The sequence below is a fragment of the Planococcus citri genome, chromosome 4, assembly GCF_950023065.1.
Source record: "Planococcus citri chromosome 4, ihPlaCitr1.1, whole genome shotgun sequence".
In the NCBI taxonomy this organism is placed as follows: Eukaryota; Metazoa; Arthropoda; class Insecta; order Hemiptera; family Pseudococcidae; genus Planococcus; species Planococcus citri.
In genome coordinates, this window is record NC_088680.1 from 14,017,679 (window position 1) to 14,044,444 (window position 26,766).

Here is a 26,766-nt window from a genome sequence, read left to right on the forward strand (position 1 = left end):
TAATAGTACGCCTATTATATCGACTCGATTATACCTATTAACGGTCCATAGACCAATTACCAACGCCAAAGGTTATCCAGACTAGCTGCGATACACATCTATTCAATAATATTATCGAATTTCCTGCTCATATACTCGAATCGTTATGCAATTCCAAAGGTACTTGTCGTATTTCGATGCTGGTAACAGAGAATATAAATGGCCTACTTGGAAATTAAACATTACTCTCGTCCTATTCACATCGTCGTCGACGTTGTCCCCTCCCTCCTCCCTCACCTCAAGTTCATTTTCCAGGTAATCTTTTCAAAAAAACATACAATTCGCGTAGGTACCTACTTATTCGATTTCCGTATTTAATCACGTTTTTTTTTACGTTTCTTCTTTTTTACGTAGGAATTTTTTTCTTCTATTTCGACTAGTCTTGCTGGTTGGCTTCGTTCGCGAAAGGCGTCACGACACCGGCCATTGTGCATAATACAAAGGCTAAAGGCCACGTAAAACATTCGGAACGTTAATTGCGATGAATTTTTTATACCGAACGAATGAAAGAGTAGCTGGAAAAAAATACCTGTCGACGAATTCTTCTTGTTCTGCGATAATTCCGTCGTCGTATTATATGTAAAGGTATAAGAGAGAAAATAATGGTAAAATGTACCCGACTATACGGTTCTCTTTCTCACTCGAACTCGTTCACCCTTATATAGGTAGGTAAGGTAGGGTGCCCACTACCTACTTTAGTTAACGAGCCCCAGTTAGAGTATTTTTCGCTTTTTTTTCATCGCGTATCGCCAGCTTATACATACTTAGGTACGTAATGTTAACGCTGTAGGTAGGTTGGTAGGTGTAGGTATAAGTAAGCCAAACGAGCAAATCCTTTTCACGTCTTGATTCAATCCCTGCTGTGGCGAGATAAGCAATGTCGGGAATGGGAAAAAACGCGAAACGGTGAAATAAGTTCATTATGAAAACAAGAGGTGTGCTATTTTCTTTTTTCTTTGTGGTTTTTTTTCTGACTTGTAAATTGATAGTTTGACTTCTCAAAGGATTAAGAATAATTCACGAGGGTGATTTTTTTCGGTTGAAGTCCCCCCTCCTCCTCCTCAAACAAAACCTTTAGTTTCGTCCCTGATCATGTTCGAAATTAAAGATCAATTTTCAGCCATATAGCCTTGGGCTTTGGCGTTTACAATCGAAAATCGAGTGATCAAAATCTAGCTAAAATCGACGGATCTGTGATTTTCAATTCCATGCAATCAGTAATATTTTTGGAATCCAAAATCAATAATTTTAGCCTCAAAAAAATAGACTTTTCGATTAAAAATCGACCATAATCGAAAATCGATTATTTGCGATTTTAGGTTCCATAATATGATGGAAAATGTTTGAATTGAAAGATGAATTTTAGACTCTCGAAAATAGGTTTTTTTGATCAAAAATCGAACCTGATCGAAAATTCTCTTAATCGATAGTCGATTCCCAAAAGTCGATGTTTTTTTGCGATTTACGATTCTATTTATGATCGATCATGTTTGAAATGGAAAACCGCAATTTCTGTCTCAAATAGAGCTTTCTCGATCAACAATCGATTTTGGTCGAAAGTCGAGAAATCGAATTACAAAAATCGATTTACTCGTATTTGCGATTTTCGATTACATGTGATCGATAATTCTTGGAATGAGAAATAATTTTTTTAGTCACAGAAATGACCTACACGTTTTGCTCAAAAGTCGAACGTGATCGAAAAATCTCTCAATCGATCGCCAAAAGTCGTTGTTTTTTGCGATTAACGATTGTATATAATCGATCATGTTTTGAAATAGAAAACTTATCTCCACTTCAAAAAATAGCTTTCTGGAATCTCGATCAAGAATCGATTATGATCGAAAATCGAGTAATCGAATTACAAAAATCGATTTATTTGCGATTTTCGATTACATGTGATCGATAATTCTTGGAATGAAAAATCCGATTTTTTCGGTCTCAGAAATACGTTTTTCGACCAAAAATCGCTCCTGACCAAAAATCGATTAATCGAAACTTGAAAATCGATTCATTTTTAAATTTTTGATTCCATCTGTGGTCGATCCTTGTCCAGAATAAAAAAAATCAATTTATAGCCTTTAACATATCGTTCAAGTTCAGGAATCGATTCATTTACGATTTTCGATTTTATTTGATCGATTGTGCTCGAAATATTTACGAATCTCATCACGAAAAATTCAGGGTTGTAAGTATAGTAAAAATGTATACTTTTTGGATTTTGTTGAGTTTTTATGAAATCACTCTCAACTATCTTTCAAATCAATCTTCCTAAAATTTACATAAAAAAATTGAGCAAAATTGGAGGAGCCTAAACCCAAAACGGGGCTGATTTGACGTGAAGTGACCTGTATAAGTGTATAATTATGTACATTTTAATGTCGAAAATCGTATTTATTGCTTCCCCAATCTTTATATGTATCCTACTTGTTTGTTCAGATGTTCGTTTAAGTCGTAAAAAATTTTAATCTGAATTAGACAACGTTTCCTGGGATTGATTTTTTATTTAAAATTTTAAATGACTGTTCACAAAACATCGAGATGTGCAAATAATAATCACGTCACGATTTAATTCACTCTTCAATGTCACAACTGTCAATACTGCTTCATATCAAATCTGGACTAAGCATACCTACCTACTTCATCTTGAATAAATTCTTAACCCATTTTTTAATTCCCGACACGTGTTTGGTCGGATTAAAAACTCTGTAAATTTTGATCTCTTCCTCGTTTAAATGGAGTAATTTACGTTTTTCTTCGCCGAATTCGCAACAATACCCGAACTCGCTTATTTCTGGCCATCCGTGTGAATCGCAGATACTCTCAGGGCATAATTTTTGGCCACCATTCGAACTACTTTCAGATTGATTTTGCACAGCTAAAATAATTCCTTCTTTATTTTTCGTGTGGACGATTAATTTCCACCAAATGAAAGGAATTCTCAGTTCGGTTGTTGAATCCATCTTGATACTGTATGATTTTTTGCCATCGTTGCTTATTTTATCGTAATCGTAGGTTCCAGCGTAGATACGTATGTCTTGAGGGTACTGAAATTATACAGGGTAGGTGAGATGAGATGTAAAGGCAGGGGGAAGTTCAGCCAGTTGTCTAAAAAAGTTCTCAAAAATTGATCTTCATTTTTTGAAGATTGAAAAATTGTGTAAATTGCATTTTTTTTAAATAATGGAAAATCGAGATTTAAAATTGATAAATTTTTAACTTTTTAAAACCCCTCCTTTATCTCTCGTATTTAGAGAAAAATTATCCTTCCTGAGGAATTTTTCATGTGATCTTTTTTTTTCAAAATTCTAAAAAATTAATTCAGAAGAGTAAAAAATCATAAATCACCTCGAACCCCAATTTCCATAAACGTTTCTCCAGATGTCGCCAATTTTTCCTTACACTCTTCCATAACGGTCTAATGTTCAAATAACTTTGCAGAGAGTTCCCAGCAATTCTTGGTTTTATGTGTTTCGGAGAAATTAACATTTGTGGTATCAAAACATCGTCGAATTTTTTTCCGAATAATTTCTTCAATTTCTTTTCTTGTATGTTCTGTGCACAAAAATTAATATTCAATCGAGTGAAAACATCAGAATTTATGAATTACGTATCTATCTACCTCTTATACTTACTGGCTTAAATAATTGTGTCACTTGCTCGAAGTCGAACTCAACAAATCCTTCGGTTTTTGATTGTAGCACTAAATTGGATGTCTGAGTGTTCCAGTATTCTTCCTTCGAAGCTGCTATCAAATCGTATTTCAAGTATAATAATTCTCGTTCTTCTTCTAAGCATACCAAGTATACTTCTACAGTTTCGTGTCTCATTTTTGAATTTTTATCTCGCTAAAAAAATGTATACATTTTGAGATCATTTACGAGTCTGATCGTTTCATTTCACTTGTGATTTCTTTTTACCTTTTTCTTCACTTTGGAAACACCCTTAAGAAATGATTTTTCTTGCCAACATATCTTCAGGAAAAAAATTTACGAGTGATTACAATACGAATATAGTCCCCCTCCCCCACTTCAACTAAATAATTTTTTGACCTACTTCGTGAATAAATCTGTAAAGCGTACCACGTCCATCTCTTCCACAATCACTGTCTTCGTCTTCATAAAACCAAAGTTTTGGCTGAGGGTCATATGTACAGTCGACGGAACTCAGAGCACCGCTGCTGATTTCATTCAAATATAAACAATATCGATACATCATCATATTCTTCGATCGTTTATGTTCGTCGTATGATTCTGCTGGACAAAAATACACCAATTTGGAAACGTCTCTGGTTTCTGCCATTGGTATGAAATCTCTCCGAATACAGAATGTTTTATCTTTCTTTCTGATCAGTTCTAAAGCTGGATAGAAAGGGGAAGGTGGAGCGGGAGGATTTTTAGATTCTGTCGAATGATCGTTTATATTTTATTCGTCGTTTTTGAAAATATTGCTAGTACAATTAATAATCTGACTTACTTTTTTCGAGTTTTTCTGGTTTTGGATTTATAATCACATCTTGCGAGATTGGTTTCGGTTCGGGCGAATTTTTTAATGGTGCTTCTGAGTCGTTTTGTTCCGCAGTTTTGAAACGTACGAAGGCAGGGACACACGAGCAACATAGTAGAAGAAGAATCGACAATAATTTCATTTCATTTCCGAATTCAATGCAAAAAATGTTTTCTCAAATAATCGTTTTCTAACACTGTATCGATAACGTGACGAAAAACCATCGCTTACTTGTACCAGATGTTCATTATTTAGCGCTTTGGTAAACAATTTGAAGTCGTTGTGATCGACGAAATCACTGTCGTGACGAAAATTGTGTAAAGAAATACAGGCATGTGTATCGTTGACGTGGTTTATGAAATATTGAAGAAAATCTAAAATTTGAATTTGGTATGAAAAATGGCGAAGAAGAGGGGGAGGGGGGGTTGGAAGTGAAGTTTATGATTTTATATTCAGATGAAATGGAATTTCAAATTGACAAATTTTTATGCTGAGAAATTCATAGAAATCATATGTATGCATCTATCGTTGTTGAAAATCTCATGTGTTCCCGATGTGCAAAAACGTCGACACAATGTGTCTGCTGTGTCCGCGGATTTGTGTCTGCGTGTGTACGTTTTTTCAGACACATTGTGTCTGTTTTTTATGTTTCTCCTAATACAAATGTGTAGGCAAACTATTCCACCCTGCATGCTTCTTCTTTTACCACATAATAGTTCTCATTTACATAGCCAAACAAAAGAAAATATTCTTTTGTGCTAGAACTACAGGTAGGTATATTGAAAGAAAGATGAATTCTATCCCTTAACGTTGCCTGTACTGTGAACAATCTAGGGTAGATGCAGGCATGGCGCAGGTACCTTGTATTGTCTCATGTCTGTCTCCTCCTTGCAACGGAAATGTGATATGGAACTGGTTTTATTTCTACTTTCTCTCGGATGTTTGGTGATGTTGCTGCTGGTTTCCCGTTTCCCCCTTCCCCACACAACTTCTAATGCTAGGTACTTAAGGGATGTTTCTCGACTTCGTTTATAGGAGCACACCACTGATGCAGGTTCAGAAATAGGTATTTAATTGTGCATATATGCCCATCGAGCCTCACTTAAGACAGTAATTTTTTTAAATCAATTTTGAGTAATTTATTCCCCAAAAAATATGAATGTGTAGCATATAATTTTTCAAATTTTTTGAGGTGTGTTTGAGCATCGTGTGATGCGTTTATGAGGATGGAATATTTTTTTGAAGACAAAGCAAAGAAAATTGTGGGTTTTCTGACAAAAATTAAAATTTTAGTGTGCTGAACACCAATGGAGTGTGTGGGGGGGAGCAAAACCAGATTTTTAGACAAAAAAATCAAAATTTCAGCTGATTTTCCGAAACTTCTTCAAAATGAATGATTATTTCATCGAAAAGAAGGCAAAATTACTGCTTGAACGAAGTAAGAGCAAAAACTTTATGAAAAAGTTGTTTAAAAAAATTTTTAAAAAAAACAACCACTTTTGTGATGTTATATTTTACATTTTTACCAGAGCACAATTTGGTGACTCAGTTCAAAAAAATGAAAAATTATCACTTTTCGAACGGTTTAAATATTAAGAGTATTTCTGAAATTTTCCTTTCAGTTTTAGAATTTTTGAATTCTTGAAATTTTTGAGAGGAGCATCTTGGATATCCGAAGTGAAGCGAGGGGAAAAGTTTTGAAAATTTTGTGATTTGAAAAGTAAAACAACATCAATTTTAGGTACCTAATAAAAAATTCAATTTTTCTGATCTCCGCATTTTTCAAATTCATTTATAAATTTCTTGAATTCGTAACTCTGTAGATGATATGATGGAACAACATTAATTTTAATGTAAGAGTTTGGTTTTTCTGATCTTAGCTTTTTTAAATTATATGAGTGGTTTCTTGAAATTTTCAGAGTGAAGAAGAAAACCAAATTGACTCGCGAGAAATTAGGGCAAAAGCTCTTGAAAAACATACCTAAGAATTTTGATAGTAACCTTGGATTGATGACTTTCGAATATGTCGACAAATTCCAAATAATTCCAAATATTATGGTGGGAGGGGGTGCATATTCCCTATACTCGTATATATAGGCAACCATTTCATCAGCAGGCGGTCACATTGTGAACGCTCCGCGGTCACATAGTGTCTGCTCTTCACTAAACAATAGGTATTGTTCTGAAGTACAGACACAAAGTGTCCGTTTTACCGGATTTGTATACCGTTGTGTCCGATTTTTACGGACACGCTTGCACATCGGGTTTCCTATTTGACGGTAAGAAGATGGCAAGGGGGGAGAGTGTTGAAAGTGGGGATTGGATCATGCTAAACAATCGATAATTCCAATTTATGTCTAAGACCTCGTGAATGTAAGAAAAATGGAAGGAAAACAGAAAAATAATTTATGAGGATATTCAAAATTGAAATTTTAAATAACCTTATTCTGATATTTTTCATTTATGCCAACACTTTAGACATAATTATCTGTCAGAATTTTTCTATGTTTAAAGAGAACTAGAAAAAATGAATAGAATAAGAAATCAAGAGGAAAAATTATACATATAAAATTACAAGATTGATTTCAAAAATGGAAAAAGCAGGACTTTTTAGACAAATTCTGACAAACGTTAGGACTTTTTGACAATTTTTTCAGAAGCTGTACTTTCAGACTATTTCAGCTAAAACAACAAGAATTTATTGTCCATTTTGGCATTAAACAGAATTTTTTGGATAATTTGTCAAAAAAAGGTCTCCGCCTACCATATTAAGTCAAAAAGGCAGAACTTGCTGACAATTTTCACAAAAAGCAGGAGTTTTGAAAATTTTGGCTAAAAGCAGAAGTTTTTTTTACAATAATTTATTTATTTATGCAACAAAAAAAAACTGTTATTGTTGAAAATACACAGAATACATAATATAAGAACATGCAACAGTAACTATATGTACCAGAGTCCTGCACGGTGTAGTTAAAATAGCCAGATAACCACAGGAGCTATCGGCTAATCTAACTACAGGTTACTAACTGCAGTTACTTCTGTCAACGCGCGCAACCAGCGGTAAGTTAGGTTAATAACCTTACCTTTACCACATTTGGCTCTCTAGTGTCTCATCAATACATTTTGGTGACTCATCAAACATATAAGACAGAATCAAACATTACATTTCTGATAAGAATGCGGTATAATCACAGGTAGTGTAGTTATTTTAACTACAAAATTATCCTCATAGGGTAACGCAGATATAACCGCTTCTGGATGAGTTATATTTGGTAGCTTACCGCACTCGATACGCAACTAACGCAGATAACTTTTAACTAATCCGTGCAGGACTCTGCTATGTACAGGTTTGTTTTATTCAAGTTTTAACAGCATTCATCATATATGTAAGTACATAAACACGATAAAATGACATCATCGATTAACTATGATTAGGCTATAATTAATTAAGTGGAGACACCACTATGTAAGCAACTTCTTACCAAACACTGCTGGCCATCTCACCACCTCTTTTCCTTAGCCCCCAATAATAGTAGCATGTCGGTGTCTGCTTTAATTTGAAGAGGACTTGTAAACACACACACCAATTCATAGATGCCTAGGCCATAGGTCCATCCCAAATTGGCTGCAAAAGGTAACATGATAACTGAATGTTGGATCATCCACTTTCTTGATAATCCAACTTAATTAGTAATTAAAACATGTCAGCACCAAGTGAGTATTGGGCCGCTATGAAAAACAATGCTACTTGGGATAAATCCCTGTCACACATTAATAAATATAATTACCACCTATCATCATATGTATACTTCAAAGAGACTCTTGCCACTCAAATAGCTGGAATCAAGTGATCATACGTACTTCCGGTCTTTGGCGCATACTGCAGCGACCTTCAAGTATGTCCTCTATTACTTACACCCTGTATAATTTCCCACGTTACCATGCATCTTTATATTATGGGATATAAATAGAATGACGTAAGGATGCATTATTAGAATAACCACATAAGCAGTGAAGGCATATTGCACCATATCAAATCTTTTTTGATAACTTCAAAAAAAATTAATTTTGACAATGTTTTGGCAAAAAATTAGGACTTTTCAGGATAATTTTGGCAAAAGCAAGAATTTTTTCCAATCTCGTACAACAACGACCATGCTAATTTCGATGTGAATGTCGACCAATCCACATCCATCACTTTTGGATGCCACATGTCGATGTGAATTTTGACCCTGTATCGAGCTAATTGTTGATGTAATTGTTGACCGATGTTGATCTGCATTTGTGTCAACAATAGGCTCAACACAGGGTTGAAATTCACATCGACATGCAGCATCCAAAAGTGATGGATGTGGATGGATCAACATTCACATCAAAATTCATGTCGAACTCCTGCGTTGTAACATTATAAAATTTGAGTTTAAAAATTGAAATTTTTTTTCCAAAAATCATTTCCTCTGATGTGGTGATGTGGCTATTGCTCGTGCTGACAACAGCATCGACATAAAGTCCACTTCCGAAGAAGTACAGACAAAGAGTCTGTATAATCAAAAAGTTGAACTGAAATTCCTTATATCAAAGATGGTGCAATACTTTATCTAAGAGTACTAAACTAATCCATTTTCATGTCGACATGTCGATGTTAATGTTGATGTGAAATTTGACATCAACAAATACATCCACAATATTATATCAACCTCATATCATCTAGAACTCCAAACTGTGGAAAAGTGAATAATTTCATCAATGCTCTAAAAAATTTGTTTTCCTCATTGAACAAGATTATATTTTTGAATGTTTACTAAACTTTTAAACACTGAAACAGAAATTTTAATTCTGAAAAATTGGCCGACATAGTTGTAGATGTAAATTTCGAGCATTGAATTTTACATCTACATGTCGATCTGGCTTGTCGAAGTATCGGAAATAATGAGAAAATTTCGAAAATTTTCATTTACCTGGCTTTTGTATGGACAGAAGATTCCTACTAAATAATTAATTGATCACTTTTCCATCATTATGTTAGAAAAAAACGTAGTCGATGTAAATGTCGACGTCGACAACTGTTGTGCGGGATGTTAACAACAAGATTTTTTGAACATTTTGGCAAAAAAACAGGACTTTTTTTTGGCAATTTTTACAAAAGTTTGGAGTTTTTTATAATTTTGAAAAAAAATGGGACTTCTTTACAATTTTGATGTAAATGAAATTTTTTGACAAGTTGAACAAAAACAGAACATTGCAGACAATTCTGGCAAAAAACATAACAAGTGAGTATTATATCAGTTGGCAAAATTGTCATCTCATCTAAAAACTCGTCATTTTATTTGGTAAAATTGATATTTTTTTTCTCATACTGGTCGAAAAATTTCAGTCAACACCCCCTTTTCCCCAGTTCACTCCCCTCCTCCTCCCCCCTCAAAAAAACCTCCAGTTTTTTTCTTGTCAGATCTACTTATTTCCGCAAAAGTAAATAAATTAAAAAAAAAACAAATTGTACAACTCTCATTCAAGTATCTGAACCTGAAAAAAATTGTACGTGAAAGATTTGGGGGAGGGGGGAATAGAGGGCCTCATTCCGTGCATCTGCCAGGGCACATCAACCGACCCAGTCCGCACCTGGGAATGGTCTAAATTTTCTTCTCTTTGATATTCATTTTTCAGGGGTGTAGCGAAACAATTATTCTCGAAGGGGAGGGGGAGAGATCTTGAAAATTCCATCCACCAAATCGTAAATTTTCCAACAACTCAGCTGGTTACAGGGACACAGTTTAGTTATACTTTCAGAGTTGTCAGTTCATCATTGAACATTAAAAATTGCCAATTCACTATTTGTAACTCAAAATGGCCAGCTTTTGCCAATTTCCTAAATCCCCAAGGAGGACTCCCCCGCCCCTTTAGTCACTTCGCCTCTGTTCCCTTCATCTTTCTGACTGAGTTTCCTCGTCCAATTCATTAATATTGCAACGCAGAGTTCTTGCATATGAGATTGCGTGGGGTATTGAACCTCAATTTCTTGGGTGAGAGATCAGTCTAGTATCTCACTTCGTACATCTGTTCATCAAAATTGCTCCTTTCATAAGTTCCTCCGTTGATTACTGGTCTCTTGTCTGATCCGCGATAAAATCTCGCGCTTCTTTTTTCAACGTTTTACGTACCTCGAGATTCGGTATCGTGTAAACATTCAAGCTAGACGTATAACTCAAGTATCCAATCTCGAAATAATACGTCAGCAGTATCCCAGTCAACGTACGGTTCTCATTGCGGTAATCACCGTCTCGAAATTCCTCTAAAATTCGTATAGCATCGCCAGGTTGTCGTTTCCTAATACTGTACTCGAGTCGACCACTTTTCAGAGCATCCAGAGTGAGTTGGCGGAACTGAGGGTGTCTGAAGAAACGCGAAATACATCCTTGAAGGTCGTCTTGAGTCCAGTATATTTTTAAGGGGTAAGGTTTTTTCTGAGTTGTGAATCGGTTGAAGAGGTATCGCGTTATAGAATGCGTATTGAAAAGTTTGGTGCCATTGGTGCTGCAAGTCCAATAACCATTGTAAAAACCGTTTATGGCTTTTTGCTCTTGGTTCGAGATATCGTACACGGTGAACGAAGTGTTCATATCGGCTTCGGTCAGACCGAAGTAGGGGGTGAAGATGTGATTGTCTAGGAAAGCATAATGTGTCAGAGTATCGACCATGGCATCATCTATGGAATAGGGTAAGCTCGAGACTCCAGTCATTATGACGTTTCTGACGAATGATGATCCTCCTTTGAAGACCTCTGCGAGGATTAAATTCAGTTCTCTGTACGCCTCAGTGATGTAGGTTGACTCGAGTATGGGAGATTTGAGAGCTGTGTCGTCGTAGTCATCGATCAGTACGATAACCTTGGTCGAATTGAAGTATTGGTAAAGTGATCGACTCACAACGAGTAACGCCTGACGTAGATCTTCCGTGGTCAAGTTTTTGTCCAATAAATCACCAATGAATCGCATCGACTTCCACGAGCACCTCGAGCTGGTGGAATTCCTCTCCGAACCGTATAACTTGGCGTGATTCTTGAAAAATGGATAAGGGTCTAAGGTTTTACCGAGCGAAATCATCAGCTCGAGACGGACATCGTCGATAGTCTGGCTGCTGCGAGCAAATCGAGCCAAACTCAAGTACAGTACAGGGTATCGAGCCATGTGCTCGGCGACGATTTCCGGATACTTGTTGATTTTCAAGTCTGTGAAAATGTGACGAGCCATTGTCTCGTTGAAATGCTTCACGTTACCTCGAAAATCCAGTTCGATTTGAGCGAAGCTCTGGATCATCCTTAAATTGGTGCTTTTGCCGAAACCTCGAGGGCAAGTGATGTAGCAGAATTGGTTACTCGTGTTTGGATGAGAAGGGGATGATGAGTTCTCGAAAAGTACTCGGATGAGGTCGCTTTTATCGATGCGGTACATTTCGTCCTGCAGGTCGTCGAATTTATTAGGTTTTCGTTGCCAAGATTTTCCTATGGAGGTGCTGGATCTGATGAGAGTTGTTGTGATGATGAAGAAAATGATGATTGCGATGTTTTGAGTCATTTTTTTTGTTTTTGAACGATTGATGTGAAGAATGAATGGCATTGATGATATTCTCGAGTGGGTGACTGGTTTTTTGAGGTGTAGTGTTGATGATTTGAAGACGTGTTCGACTCAACTTCTTCCAATGATCTAAAATTGAAAATATTGATTCACGAACATGACTTGTGGCTTGAATGAGAGGTCTTGATATCAAATATTTATGATAAACTTGGTTGCTTTCTTATCATTTCAATAATAATCTTCATTTATTTAATCAAGTTGATCATCTTTGAATTCGCAATAAACGATGATTCACTTTGCTCTTGGACATTTTTTTTTAATTTAGTGATCATTTTTGGGGACCCCTATACCTACCTTGAGGAGTTGAAACCATATTTTGAAAATTTATTTTTAAAAAGAAGGTAAAAAAATAAGTCTTTGATGCAATTCTATGTAAATATTTTTGAAACCCACCAAAAGTATTTACTCAAAGGTCAACCAGTCTGAAAAAATATGCTTTAGAATATAAATTCGCTTAAAATCACATAGACATGAAAATTACTAGGACCCTTTTCCCTTCTTCTCGTTGTATTGGGATAAAATCTTTGAAATTTGACTTCTCAGTAGGTATCCTCCCAAGTTGCTCACTTTAAAAAAAATGAGTCGATGATATGATAAGCTGAGGTGTCAAGTTACCTTGAATTAGTGAGAAATTGAGGAGCTGGATATCAAAACGCCGTAAGTCCATTTTGCAAAATTTTCAGAAATGAGGAAAAACTGTGGGGGGGTCGAGGGGAGTCAAAGGGGGTCAAATGTGTTATCAGAGGAAAGGGGAAGTCACCATGACCTCAAAACATGAAAGTGCCCAAATTTTTGAGAACCGGGGGGAACGTGGGAAGGGGGAGAAAAAAAGTTACTGCGTTTTGATCTGAAAAAAGACAGTTACTGCGTTTTGATCTGAAACTTGCTACAAAAATCACGCACATTTTATATCAAAACGCAGTAAATACACCGGCACTCTCTTACTGAAATAAAAACACATGGGTAGAGAACCATTTTAATGATTATTATCTATTAAATAGTAAAAAAAATATTCAAAATTAAAGCGCCGTTTGCCATAGTGACTGAGTCATGACACAAGATTTTGTTTTTTATGTTCAGGCCAAGTGTGATTATGATTGAACAATATGTTGGAAATTTTTTAAAAGTCTGTAGTTTCATTACCAACAGTAACCACCTTCTGAACTCAATGTTTACCAACCTTAAAACACAAAAAACGCTAAAAATAGTGTAGTTACTGCGTTTTGAAGTAAAATTGCTGGTTTTTACTGCGTTTTGAAGTAAATCTCAACTTTGAGTGGGTTTTTCGAGGTGAAGCATGGCAGATGGATTTACGACGATAGCTGCAATCGATTCCCCGTTGAATTTTACATAGGAAAACACTCTTATCTCAATTTTCATAAAAATGGACTTACGGCGTTTTGATATCCAGCTCCTCAATTGGTTTTGAATTTTTTATTTAAGTTAGGGATTGTGAACTGAGGGGTCATATCCAAAAAATAAATGGATACCTATTCGAATTCTGTGCTTTTGTCCAGGTTTTGGCCAATTTTGTAAAAAAGGTCCTGGTTTTTGGCCTAAAATCATAGAAAAATCTCGCTTTTATTTTCAATTTTTCTCGTAATTTTTCATTTATTTAATTTTTTGACCCCCCCCCTCCCCAAACATAGAAAAAATTTGCTGCCAATTTTTTGACAAAATTTTAAAGAAAAGTTTTGTATTTTTCATTTTTTTAAAAATCGAGCTTCAAAATTTTTCAATTTGTTTTATTCTGTCATTCATTTTTTCTGAGATAAATTTTGACACTTTCTCTCCCAATTAATGTTTGAAATAAGTTATTAGGTAATTACTGCTTTTCTTTATTGCCAAATTTCCCAATTTTTTGTGCAACCAAACTGAAATGTACGAGTACTGTTCTAATTGTGTTTCAAAATTTTGGATTTTTTTGCATTTCCTTATGTTTTTTTTCAAATGAGAATAAGTTGACTACCTAAATAAATTTTGACTTTTACCCTTCCAAAAAATTAAAATAAATATTCTAAAAAATTCCCTATTGCTTTTTTTAAAATTTCAAAGCATTTTTCTTTTTCACATTTCTAAAATTAAACAACAAAAATCATTCATTTTTTTCTTATTATATTCCAAGATTTTGAATGGTTCTTTCTTAAAATAATTTCTTCTATCTAGATAAATTGACTCTGCCTTTCCATGAAATATTTGAGATATTATGCTGCTGCTTTTTTACCAAGATTATGAAAAAGTTTTGCTTTTTTCTATTTTTTCAATCAATTTTTGAAATTTTCTGTTCATTTCACAATTGATTTGACCATCCTTCCACCCTTCAAGAAACATTGGAAATAATCTACCGCTGCTTTTCTGCCAAACTTGTGAAAAAGTCTTGCTTTTTCGCATTTTTTAAATCAAATTTTTTTTCATTCGAAATTTTGTGTTTTTGCATTTTTTTGTACCTACTTTAAAAAGTTTTGCGTGAATAAATTCTGATCCCCCCCCCCCCCGTTTCCTTCTCCACTGATTGAAACATTTGAAAAAATTTACTGCTGAATTTTTTTGCCAAATTTGCATTTTAATTTAAGTAAAATTCCTATATATTCTCTTCTTCCATTTTTTTTTTTTTTTATTTTTTTTTCAGAGAAGTTTTTTTTTCCAGTTTTTTTTTAAAAGAAATTATATTCTTTTATTGAATAAACCATAATTCATCCTCTCCGTGAAAAAATTGAAAAAATTCCTTGATTCTTATTAGCCTTGTTTGTCACAATTCCAAAATAGTCCTGTCTTCTCTACATTTTTTTCAATCAAAATTTGAAATTTTTCATTTATTCTCGTTTGCTTCCGGAATTTTGATTTTCTACAAAACTAGGTACCTCTTTCTCTTCGAAATAGAATCATTTGGAAAAAATGTCCTGATTATAAAGCCCTGTCCTTGTCCTGCTTTTGCATGTTTTCTTGCTGTTAGACACCTTGTCATAGTAAGTATATCGTCGCTCCCGTGCAAAAACCTCGTAAGTCCAAGTTTTTCAAAAAACTTTTTTTTGACTTTTCTTATAGGAAAAAACACGAGGAATCGAATGGAAGAAACCTCGTAAGTCTAAAAAAAATTCGCTAGCACTCTTATCGGGCAATTCATAAACATCAAACGAACAAAACCTCGTATGTCCAAATTTTTCAGGATGAAAACCATGTAAAAACCTCGTAAGTCGGAGGACTTACGAGGTTTTTGCCATGGACTACCATGGACATACTAGGTTTTTGATACAAGAAAACCTCGTATGTCCACATTGCATTAAATAAAATCCAATTGTTTGATGTAGAACTGATGTTGAAGTAATGATATGTTTGAAAATACCATCCAGGTATTGCCCTAAAACATAAAATCGAAAAGTTGGTGGAATCGTTTATAAAATGAACTTTTTAAACAGTTTTTTGTACCTCCTGTAAAATTTTCAAATTTGGACTTACGAGGTTTCTGCACGGGAGCGACGATATCGTTCTCATTTTTTTTTTTTCATACTTATTTCTACTAAGTACATTGAAGGGTGGGGGAGAGAGATTTTAAGAAATTTGGTTTAAAAATGCATTTCAATTAAATTGAAATTTTTTTTGTAAATTTATTGAATAAATTTACAAATTGTTTTTTTTTTTATCATTATTTTGGGGAAAAAGTCACGTATTTTGTATAATGAAAATTTAAAAATTTCTGAATTCAGTTTTACAATTTTTGGTTTCATATGATTGCCCATTCAGAATTTTTGAAATTGTTTTGTACCTAGATATCGATTTTTTTATTCAAATTTAACTGAAAGTATATATATTTTTTTTAAAAAGGTTACTTACCTATACCTAGTATCTACCTACTGAATAATTTTATTTAATTTTATTGTTTTCAAACAGTTTTAATTTTTTTTAACGCGAAAAAAATAGTTGTGTTCAAATGAAAAAATTAAAAAAAAATTTTTTGTTTTAATTAAGATCAGCCTATTTTTCAAAAATTTTCTAATTAAATTATTATTGAACTAAAAATTTTGTTTTTTTGGATGGCGGTAGGAACTAGGAAGGGATTAAAATTCAAGTGACTACATGCTGTGATTTTTCTAAGAATTGAGATATCTGAACTCACCTTCAAAATTTTTGTTTTTCAAAATTACTCTGCTTTAGATTTTTTTAATAATTTGGTTTAAACTATAAAAATTTTCAAAATTGTTTTGCATTGAATTTTCGCCTTTTGAAATTCTTTTCAGAACATTTGAAAATTTTGTTTTCGTTTTTTTTTTTAAATTTGAGTGGCTGTAAAGAATTTTGTTCGAAATTGAAAAATTCAAAATGGTGCGTAATACTTACTTACCTATTTAAAAAAAAAAAAAAACAGGTATAGGTAATATTAAAAAATGAAAAAAACAATATAAATATAGGTATTGTTCTAATTTTTTTTTCGTAAAAATTTTGAATGGGTAATTTTCAATTTAAATTTAAAAAAAAATGAAAATAAGACTGATTTAAAAACAAAAAAATAAACAGCAAACGTAAACTTTGGAGAAATTTTTGCCATTATTTGACTCAAATTTAAAAGGCATTCCTGCTTTTTTTGGTGCATCCGTAACACAAAAACACGTTTTTGAGTTTTTGAAGATGACCCATCTGGAGGGAAAATTTGAAAAAAAATACTAATTAAGTATATGTAGTACTCATGCAGATATACATAAGGTAAAGTACCAGTTGTGGATAGGGGTCCCGGTTGTGGATAATCGTTCCTATGGGCTAAAAAAAAAAATTATCGCTCGTATCTTTTTCTGTAACATTTAATCATTTCCTTGCATTCATGACAACATGAAAATTCACCCATGAAGTCTATGTACAAAAGCATTGAAGTTTCAAAATGATAAAAATGCAGATTTTGAAATTTTTTAGAAGGAAAATTTCAATGATGGAGAAAAGCGAGTCAAATATGTAATTTTTCATAACTGCGGAAGTTTTTGGATAGTAATAAGATGAAATAACCACCTCTGCATATTTTTGAGAATTTTTGATTTCATTTAGTACTATTTAGAGCAGTCTTTGTCCGCAACCGGGCCAGGGGGCCCGGTTAGCGGATAATTGGAAGTTTTTAAGATTCTCTACCAAGAAATGAAATATTCTTGATTTTTTTTTTCCTCCCAAGTATTATGTAGTTCAACAGTTACACTACACAACAAAATCAAAAAAATTTGAAAAAAGTTGAAATTTGGGCTTCTCAGAGCATGTTGAAAAAAGTATAACCACAACTGGTACTTTACCTTAATACATATTCTTGAAAGAAGAAAAATTTCGTGTACAAGAATTAGGTTCGAAGATACGGCGGTTTCAAATTTTCTTTTGTAAATATCTTCCCCTGGGAGCCAAAAAATGTTGAAAAAATTCACGTTGCTAGATTCATGTTTCCGCCATTTATTTTGAGTGAATTCAAAAATTTGTACATATTCAAAACTCATTGAAAAGTATGATTTTTTCCCCAAAAAAGTGTTTCTTTCACCCCTGTGGGCAAAGGAGTGGAGTGGGGGATTTTTTTTGACTCTAACATTATTTTAAACGTACCCAACAATGTTACATCAAAATTTCAAAAATCTGAGGACAGGGGCCTGTTATCTATTTCACCCTGGAATGTCCCTTACTGCCAGATTGGAATACATAGAACGAATGCGTGCGCATTGCACAAGTTCCCTTTCCATAAAATCGTAAAAGCGAATTTGTCATCAAAATTTCACTTTCAAAATTTTCGCTGATAAATTCGCTACATTTCTCATTACCTGAAATGTAGCTTAAATAATCGCCAACCAGAATTTATTCTTATGGGCGACATTTGAAGCGAAGTAATTCACTACACTTTGAATACACGATTTTTTAAGCAAATTTTTGGGCAAGTTTAGAACAACATATTTCGTGAGCGAATAATCCGGCAATATTTTGAGCGAATCGAACACCAAAATTTTGTACCGTGTATTCATCATGTAAACGTACCACCATATGGGCAAATTTATCAGCGATCGGCGATAGCTTGGGCGAATTTGTCAGCAATTGGCGATATTTTCTCCAAGCGGGTTTACCCTCCTCCTTCTCCCATCCCTCCTTTCTAAACCATGAGCTATCGTTCGCATAAATAGAGAAGATTATTTCAACGTGGTTTCAGGTCTCTCCCCCTCCCCTTCAGCAAATGATAGCAAAGGAGAAAGGTGGTGAGCTAAAATTGGAAATCCATTCGCCCAATTATCTTGAATGTGTCTAAAGATTTGCGTCGAAAAAAGATTCACCGTCGAAGGGAATACCATAAACGATTAAAATTCTCGCCGATAGGAAAACCATTTTATCATACGGATGAATTAAACTCTGAAAAAAGAAATTAGAAAAAAGAATGGAACTTTTTTCAACGAAAAACTTCTTCGAGAATTTTTTTCTTTTTTCGTTTGTGTGAAAAAAAAGTTAAAATTGCGATCGACTGAATTTCTCGATGAGTGTTTCTTTTTTTTTACCTCGAGGAATGAACGATTAAACATATTGACTTTTAATGAAATTTGTGAGATTGTTTTATTCAAAATCGAGATATTATAATAATTTATTTATTAAGTAGGTACATATGCGACAATAATGCAAGAAATTCGTGATCAAAATTCTGATTATAAAACACCATTGTACCTAGGTAATTTTCATGATGGGTAAATTTACCTAAATCATAAATGAGAGTGGGGAGGCAAACATTCCCTTACATTTTTCTTTATTTACTCTCTCGTATAAAAAAAAAAAACTCCTACGTATAGTCTTTTGAATAGGCAGAAAATTTAGCGTGTTTTCAATTCATCGAATCTTCGCTGATATGGCTTATATAAAAGAGGTCGAGAGAAAATAAGAATTTTTCAGCATGAATGGTAAGTAAATTGTATATTTGTACGTACTACGTATATAAGAGAACAGCGAGGGTTTTATTTCGGTACATTTTTTTGTACTTTTTACCTCTGTACCTACTCTACATGTACTCGTACGTGTATTTTTTTTTTACTTTTATGAAAGGATGCACACATGTATATGCATGGCCAATTCGAGAGAATGAAAAAAAAAAAAAACTGGATAATAAATCCTTATAAATCCTTTTAGCTTTTCACCTTCTTTTTCATTCACTTTTGAAAAGGTTTCGCCTTTTGATTGCGAGACGATGTAGGATTTTATTAAATTTGTTGGCGTATTTACCTCGTAATAACTGGGCCAGCGTTTGGTAGATGGCGTTTCGGGCATATTTCGAAAAGAAAATAGTCTGCGTGGAGTTCTAAAAGCCATTTTGTGAGGGTAGAAATCGTTAGAGGACGCTGATGTGACGTAAATTTTACCCCATGGTGAGAAAATGTAGTTAAGGGTGAGATAATCCAGATAGAGCTGCGATATAGTCTGTTGTGAAAATTCTGATATGTTTAGGTAGAGAGAGATGGGAAGAGAGAGGATAATGAGACTTGAATTTGTGTCCGTGTCAGTTGATAGTTCGCAGTATGTCAAAAGTTGTGTGTAAAGGATGTTTTTGTCGTGTAAATTAACGCCCGAATCACCTCCTCCTACTCCTCCTCCTCTTCTTCGCTCGTCGTCGTGTTAAAAGTTGCCAACGACTAATGGAAAATCGATGATCACCGTTATTGTTCGAGTAATTATTCACGTGCCTAGTGACGATAAACTACCGTCTATTTTTGGCAGCTTTTCGTAGCCTGGTGCGATTTTTTCCCTCCCCTTGGCGTCGTTCAGTTGAAAGATGATGAGTTGTTGTTGGTGGAGAGTTTGAGAAAGGGTGGACGAGTTGAAAGAGAATTTTATTAATGAGCATAGTTTAAATTTACTATCTGACGAGGTGATTGGGAATTTACTCGAAGAGAGATTGGTTGGAGTTGGGAAATGGGTGAAAAGTTTATTTTTGAGAATTTTAAAAGGCAATTATTCCACGATAATTGCCTAGTTATTTGTGAAATAGGTTTTTGAGCCTTGCGAAGAAAGCAATGGAGCTGGCATTTTTCGATTTGAACAAAACTAACGTGAGCTGGATCGAAAAATCATGTTCTAAAACCTCCATAATTAAAACTTCAGGACCCAAAGTTCCATTTTTGGATTTTTGACGAATTTTAGAAAATTCAAAAAATTTAAAAAAGCTATTCTAGAGGTGATTTTTGAATTTTATTTTCATGAAACATTTTTTTTTTAGGAAAGTGAGCCAAAATAGTATTAATAATTCCTACAATTCAACAATCACTAATTTTGGAGCCTCCAGCGAATTTTTGATTTTCTCCAGAAACTTCATATATTTTTGGAAACCCCAAAAATGAACTTCAGGACCAGAAATGTTGATTTCTGGAGTTTCAGGACGTTCTTTCGACCTAGCTTGGTTTCGTTCAAATCGAAGAGTGTCAGCTCAAAAAATCTCCTTATGAGTTCTTCACAGATAAGGGCTCAATTCAGTCCTCTTCATAAGTACTTCTCTCAATTCCTTATTTGGAACACTAAAAATATTTTCTTCCAAAGTATGACTAAGATATCCTGTCTCAAAATACAACGTCACCAAGATATCCTCCTCACACTTGGTAATATCGCTAAAATCACGATCTCTGATCATTTCCAATTGTCTAAGAGCATCTCGAGAATGAAGTTTTCTCAATGGGTATCGAATCGTTCCATTTGTGATCAAGTTTCGAATCAAAGAACATTTCATGAAGACTTCTTCTCTTCCTACGGTTTCGAAATTTGCCCAGTAACTCCTCAAAGGATACGGTGTTGTTTGGTTAAATTCAGAGTACAGAAAGTAGTTGCTGATGGAGTAAGGATTGTACAAAATGGTTTGTCCGGGAAACGTCCTGTAGCCTTTGAAATAGTCAATAATGGCTTCTTGCTGCGAATCGCTGTACTGGGCTGAACTCAGAATCCTCAAGAGCTCGTCGTGTGTTAGACCGAAATATGGTGTGAATTGATGATCGTCCAAGAAAACGTAATGAGTGACGAGATGACGCAGGGAATCACTCAGCACGTAGGAGAGGCTACTGATCCCAGTGATAAGTGCTGCCTTGAGATATTCCCTGCCTTGATCCAGAGCTCTAGATAGCATTGAGTTGATCATATGGTAAGCAAGATCTGCTTTGGAACCAGTTCTTGTGAACGAATGTACAGCTGTATCGTCGTAGTTGTCGATCAACAATATAACCTGCGACTGGTTATAAAAATCGTACATTAGTCGACAAAACTGCAATAAACTGTCAGGGACTTGATCTATGGTCATATTGTCCTGTTGAACAGTCTTCAGTAATCTGAAATCGGATTCGTTTAGATCTGTGTGATCAGCAGGGGTATCATTTGATCGAGACAAGTCGAGTAGCTGACGATGATCGTATAAGCAATCTAAAAGAAGAGCGGTTAAATCATTGGAGACGTGTTGGGTTTCATTGGCCAAATAACCGACGGTCTTTAAATCTAAGTAGATGACCGGATATCGAGACATGTGCTGTGATAAAATGTCCTGGTAATCGGATATGAAAAGATGTTTGAAAAGTTTATAGACTTCGGTTTTGTCGTATTTGAGTTGACGGTCGTTTTCATCGTATTGGAAAGTTGCGAAGCTTTGGATCATCCTTAGGTTGGCGGTTTTGCCGAAATATCGAGGGCAGCTGATGAAATAATAAGGGTTTCCGGAAGCTGGGGCGAATCCTTGGTCGAATAGGATTCTAAGCATGTTGGTTTTGTCGACGAAATATGGTAATTGTGTGAGGTCTTCGAATAGCTGGGTGTATGAAGTGATCAGGGTGAGATGTGGGATGATGAGAAGAATGGAATGGGCGAATGAGGTCATTTTGTTTCTTGATTTTGGAGTTTATGGAGTATCTGAAACTGAAACATTAACGATGAAATTACAAGTTATGAAAATTTAATTCAATAGCGAATCATATTTTGTAGACAACTTTTAGAAGCCAGGCGGACGAGTCAATGACCTTAAGAGACCCGACAGGCAGACGGACGACCTTGTAAGGGCATACTCGGTCAATGACCTCAGGAGGTCAGACAGGATGACAGGAAAATAGATAGGCTTGGAGGCTAGGCAAATGGGTCAGTGACCTTGAAAGTCCAGTAACATATTGCAGTTACCTTGAGAGGCCATACAGACGGGCAGATGGGTCAATGACCTTGAGATCAGATGGACGACATTGAGAAGTTATTATTGACAGGTTAATGACCTTAAAATGTCAGACGAGCAAACAGATGACCTTGAGAGACCATACAGTTAGGTCAATGACCTTGAATGGCCAGACAGATGAACAGTAAGACGACCTTGGGAAGCAAGGCAGACACTTAAATGACCTAAGGCCAAACAGTTATACATATAGACATCCTTGACAGCTCAGACAAGTAGTTCAATGACCTTGAGAGGCTGAACAAGCAAACAAATCACCTTATAAAGCCAGACAGCTGAGCCAATCACCGTTAGTGATTATGGAGTCAGACATACAACCTTGCGAGTATATCAGATGAAGAAAAATTTAAGTTCGCAAACAACTTTCTTACATTTCTGAATGTTCGTTCGAAGAATTGTTTGATTTATTTTCAGTGAAATATCCAATTGTTTGCATGCAATTTATTCAGAATTGAATCAGTCGTTCGCGAACGATTTGTTCGAAAAAGTGATTCATTCATTTTCAGTGAAATATTCAAATGTTTGCATGAAATTTATTCGTCGTTTGTGAACGATTCCTTTCTAAATTGAATCAGTCGTTCGCGAACGATTTGTTCGAAGAAGTGATTCATTCATTTTCAGTGAAATATTTAATTGTTTGCATGAAATTTATTGGTCATTTGTGAACGATTCCTTTCTAAATTGAATCAGTCGTTCGCGAACGATTCATTCAAAGAAGTGTTTGATTCATATTCAGCAAAATTTTCAATTGTTTACATGAAATTTACTTGGTCGTTCATGAACGATTCCTTTCTGAATTGAATCAGTCGTTCGTGAACGATTCGTTCGAAGAAGTGATTCAATCATTTTCAGTGAAATATTCAAATTGTTTGCTCGCAATTTATTGGCCGTTCGTGAACGATTCCTTTCTAAATTGTATCAGTCGTTCGCGAATGATTCATTCAAAGAAGTGTATGATTCATTTTCAGAAAAATATTCAATTGTTTGCATGAAATTTATTTGGTCGTTCATGAACAATTCCTTTCTAAATTGAATCAATCGTTCGCGAACGATTCGTTGGAAGAAGTGTTTGATTCATTTTCAGTGAAATATTCAATTATTATTTGCATCCAATTTATTCATTATTTGTCGTTCGTGAACGATTCAATTGAATCAATCGTTCGCGAACGATTCGTTTAAAGCAGCGTTTGATTCATTTAAACGTCAGTAATACGTATTCATCAGCTTGCATAAAAATTTATTGATGGCTATTTCGTATTTCCAGATTGAATTAGTCGTTCGCGAATGATTCGTTCACTGAATGTGATATGAATTTTTCGTAATAGCAAGCTAAAGGAAATTTTTGGATGGGTAATGAACGATTCTTTTTTAAAATGAATCATTCGGTCGCGAACGATTCATTCAAAAAAGTATTTGATTCATTTCAACACAGATAGTACCTACCTAAATCTGTTTGCTTAAAAAATAATTGGTAGTTTGTGAACGACTCATTTCAGAATTGAATCAGTCGTTCTTGACTGATTCGTTCAAAGATGTGTTTGATTCATTTTCAGCAAAACATTCAATTATTCGCATGAAGTATATTTGGTCGTTCATGAACGATTCCATTCTGAATTGAATCAGTCATTCGCGAACGATTTGTTTGAAAAAGTGTTTGATTCATTTTCAGTGAAATATTCAATTGTTTGCATGAAATTTGATATAAAGAGAGCGAGAATGATTAGGTTGGTAAGTTTGATATTAATCCTCCTCTACGTGAACGCGGCGAGAAATATTCCTTACGTGGGGAATATTTGCCTTGTTTCCCAGACTAGCTCAATTTGGGAGAGTTCAATCATTCAAACCTTTTATAACGATATTTCTTGATACCATTTAAATAAAAACACAGCTCTACACCTTTCAATGATGTTTTTATTAAAAATAGTTCAAGTCTAGAGATATTTATGTACAGTGTTATAACCTATGTCTTATTTACGAGTATATGCTCGTAAGTATGAACATGAGATAGATTTTTCAACGAGTTATTAAACACGCGACGCGAGTTTCTTGGGGATGAACAAAAATATTTACACTTCGTAAAAATGCGATAAAGTTACAATTTTACACTTATTAAAAATATAATTACGTTAAAAGCAACATTTATCTTGATGGGCGAACGCAGCCCAGGGAATAAATTGTAAGGTACTTACATAACAATGCAATATTACTGTCTCTCCTTTGCACTCCCTAATACTAGAGGCGACGACAGAATTGGAATCACGAGATATTTAAATGAAAAAGAGTTTAAGTTTTGTTTAGCAGAGAAATTCGGTCTACGTTTCGTTTAGCAGTGATATTTAAATTAAGCATCGTTTAGCAGAGATATTTAAATTACGTAAATGCGTCATTTGAGTATTTCAGAGTGATTTATTTAGTTTTCACGAGTTATTTAAGAGTAATTTTCACGAATTCACGAGTTATTTATTTAGAAAATCACGAGTTATTTAAGTCACGTTTAATTTAGCGGATCACTCGCGAGGTGAGATGATCCATGTTAAAAACCAATAAGAGATAATTTAATTAGCTCTTGTCATGGTTAAATCTCCACGCCGAAAGTGGTACAGACAAAAATGAGATGACATGAGCAAGATGCTCATGCGATCATGTATTATAGGTATAGCGAGCAAGCTCACCATACCCCCGGGCAGTGACTAAGAACCAACTATCTAGAAATCGTAAGAACATTAGCGATTTTATGCACTCGTGCATTCGTATTTATAATAAGGGTTGTAGACAGGGTGAAGAAAGGTACCTGAGACCACCCTCTTTAGGTGCGAGCGCGAGCTGTCAGATTAAAAATAATATTCCCCTATGTTTAAAATAATGTTCTCCTATTTTTTACATTGTTTTACACTACACATACACAACGTATGTATGTGTAGGTGAGAATACCTATTTCTTAGAGAATTTAACACATTACCAAAACTTCCAGTTTAAGGGAGTAAAATATGTGTACATAGGTACACATCGCTAGTGTACGTATTTCACGACATCGTCTATAAAAGACTGATACGAATCACTAGCAGAGTGTGTAGGGCAATCCTTCCCATATCAAATTTATTGGTCGTTCGTGAACGATTCCTTTTGAATTGAATCAGTCGTTCGTGAACGATTCTTTTGAAGAATCGTTTGATTCATTCAAACGTCAGTAATATTTACTCATAACTTATAACTTTGTATGAAGATTTATGAGTGGTTATTTCCACTTGAATTAGTCGTTCGCGAATGATTCGTTCACTGAATATAATATGATAATATGAATTCTTCTAAACAGCAAGTTGATGAAATTTTTTTTGATGGGTAATGAACGATTCTTTTCTAAAATGAATCATTCGTTCGCGAACGATTTGTTTGAAAAAGTGTTTAATTCATTTTCAGTGAAATATTCAATTGTTTGCATGAAATTTGTTGGTTGTTCGTGAACGATTCTTTTTGAATTGAATCAGTCGTTCGTGGACGATTCATTCGAAACAATTTTGTATTCAGTTTAACATAAAATATAATACCTACATCTGCTTATATAAAAATTTATTAGTAGTTCGTGGACGATTCCTTTCCGAATTGAATCAGTCGTTCGCGAACGATTTATACGAAAAAGTGATTGATTCGTTTTCAACAAAATATGCAGATTGTTTGTATGAAAAATAAAAATATACCTATTGATCATTCCTGAACAAGAACTTTCCAAGTTGAATCAGTCGTTTGCAAACGATTCGTTCGAAAAATTGTTTGGACTCGTTTTTAACATAGTTAGGTCGTATTCAATATGCTGGTATTTCGAGGTTGTTTTGGGTCAACAGCCCTGATTTTTTTCATTTTGTATCAGTCGTTCGTTGCATTTTTCAAAAGTAGTCATTATGTTGATGAAAATTCATTGATCGTTCATGAATGATTTCTCTTTCTGAATTAAATCAGTCGTTTGCGATATGATTCATATTTCTGCGAATGACTCGTTCAATACATGTTCGATTCACTTTCAGTGGCATGCATATGAAATCTTTTGGTCGTTCGTGAACGATTTTTTCCAATTTGAAATTTTGTTCACGAATGATTTGCTCTCATAAGAAGTCATAAGATGCCATTTAAGTAATTTTAACAATAAATTCATTGTTCTAAAAAATTATTGGTTGTTCGTGAACGATTCATATCTGTATCGAATCAGTCGTTCGCGAATGATTCGTTCAGTTTTTCAACTACACGTCTTTGTTAACAATATTTTTTGAATGATTTAAAGTTGGATTGAGTCCTGATTTTTTATAAACATTTATCACTAATCAACTTACCGTTGTAGGTGAAGTAGGTGCAATGATTGTCAATTCATGAAGCGAGTAGAGTAGGTACTTGAGCATGCTTCTAGAGTTGAATTTCAACGAATGAAGA

At 34.5% G+C, this 26,766-nt stretch overlaps 2 protein-coding genes across 2 annotated transcripts; both read right to left on the reverse strand.

Moving 5' to 3' along the window:
• Nucleotides 1–2,533: 2,533 nt before the first annotated feature.
• On the reverse strand, nt 2,534–4,828 carry LOC135844296 (uncharacterized). The gene is made up of 6 exons (XM_065362452.1): nt 4,516–4,828; nt 4,096–4,442; nt 3,960–4,013; nt 3,675–3,887; nt 3,388–3,594; nt 2,534–3,086 (listed from the first exon to the last, which is right to left on the reverse strand). The coding sequence occupies exons 1-6, from the start codon at nt 4,685–4,687 to the stop codon at nt 2,676–2,678; spliced, it is 1,404 nt and encodes a 467-aa protein (XP_065218524.1). The 5' UTR covers nt 4,688–4,828; the 3' UTR covers nt 2,534–2,675.
• A 2,612-nt stretch (nt 4,829–7,440) lies between these two features.
• On the reverse strand, nt 7,441–12,279 carry LOC135844132 (uncharacterized). Its single transcript, XM_065362252.1, has one exon. The coding sequence runs from the start codon at nt 12,156–12,158 to the stop codon at nt 10,641–10,643; it is 1,518 nt and encodes a 505-aa protein (XP_065218324.1). The 5' UTR covers nt 12,159–12,279; the 3' UTR covers nt 7,441–10,640.
• Between the last annotated feature and the right edge of the window lie 14,487 nt (nt 12,280–26,766).

Bases quoted from the DNA above. Each gene is read 5' to 3' on its own strand.
- LOC135844296 (XM_065362452.1), bottom strand. From the start codon at position 4,687: ATGAAATTATTGTCGATTCTTCTTCTACTATGTTGCTCGTGTGTCCCT. The intron at 4,014-4,095 runs GTAGGTCAAAAA...TTTTTCCTGAAG, and splicing joins TTTACAGATTTATTCACGAA to ATATGTTGGCAAGAAAAATC. The intron at 3,087-3,387 runs GTGATTTATGAT...GTATAATTTCAG, and splicing joins TATGGAAATTGGGGTTCGAG to TACCCTCAAGACATACGTAT.
- LOC135844132 (XM_065362252.1), bottom strand. From the start codon at position 12,158: ATGCCATTCATTCTTCACATCAATCGTTCAAAAACAAAAAAAATGACT.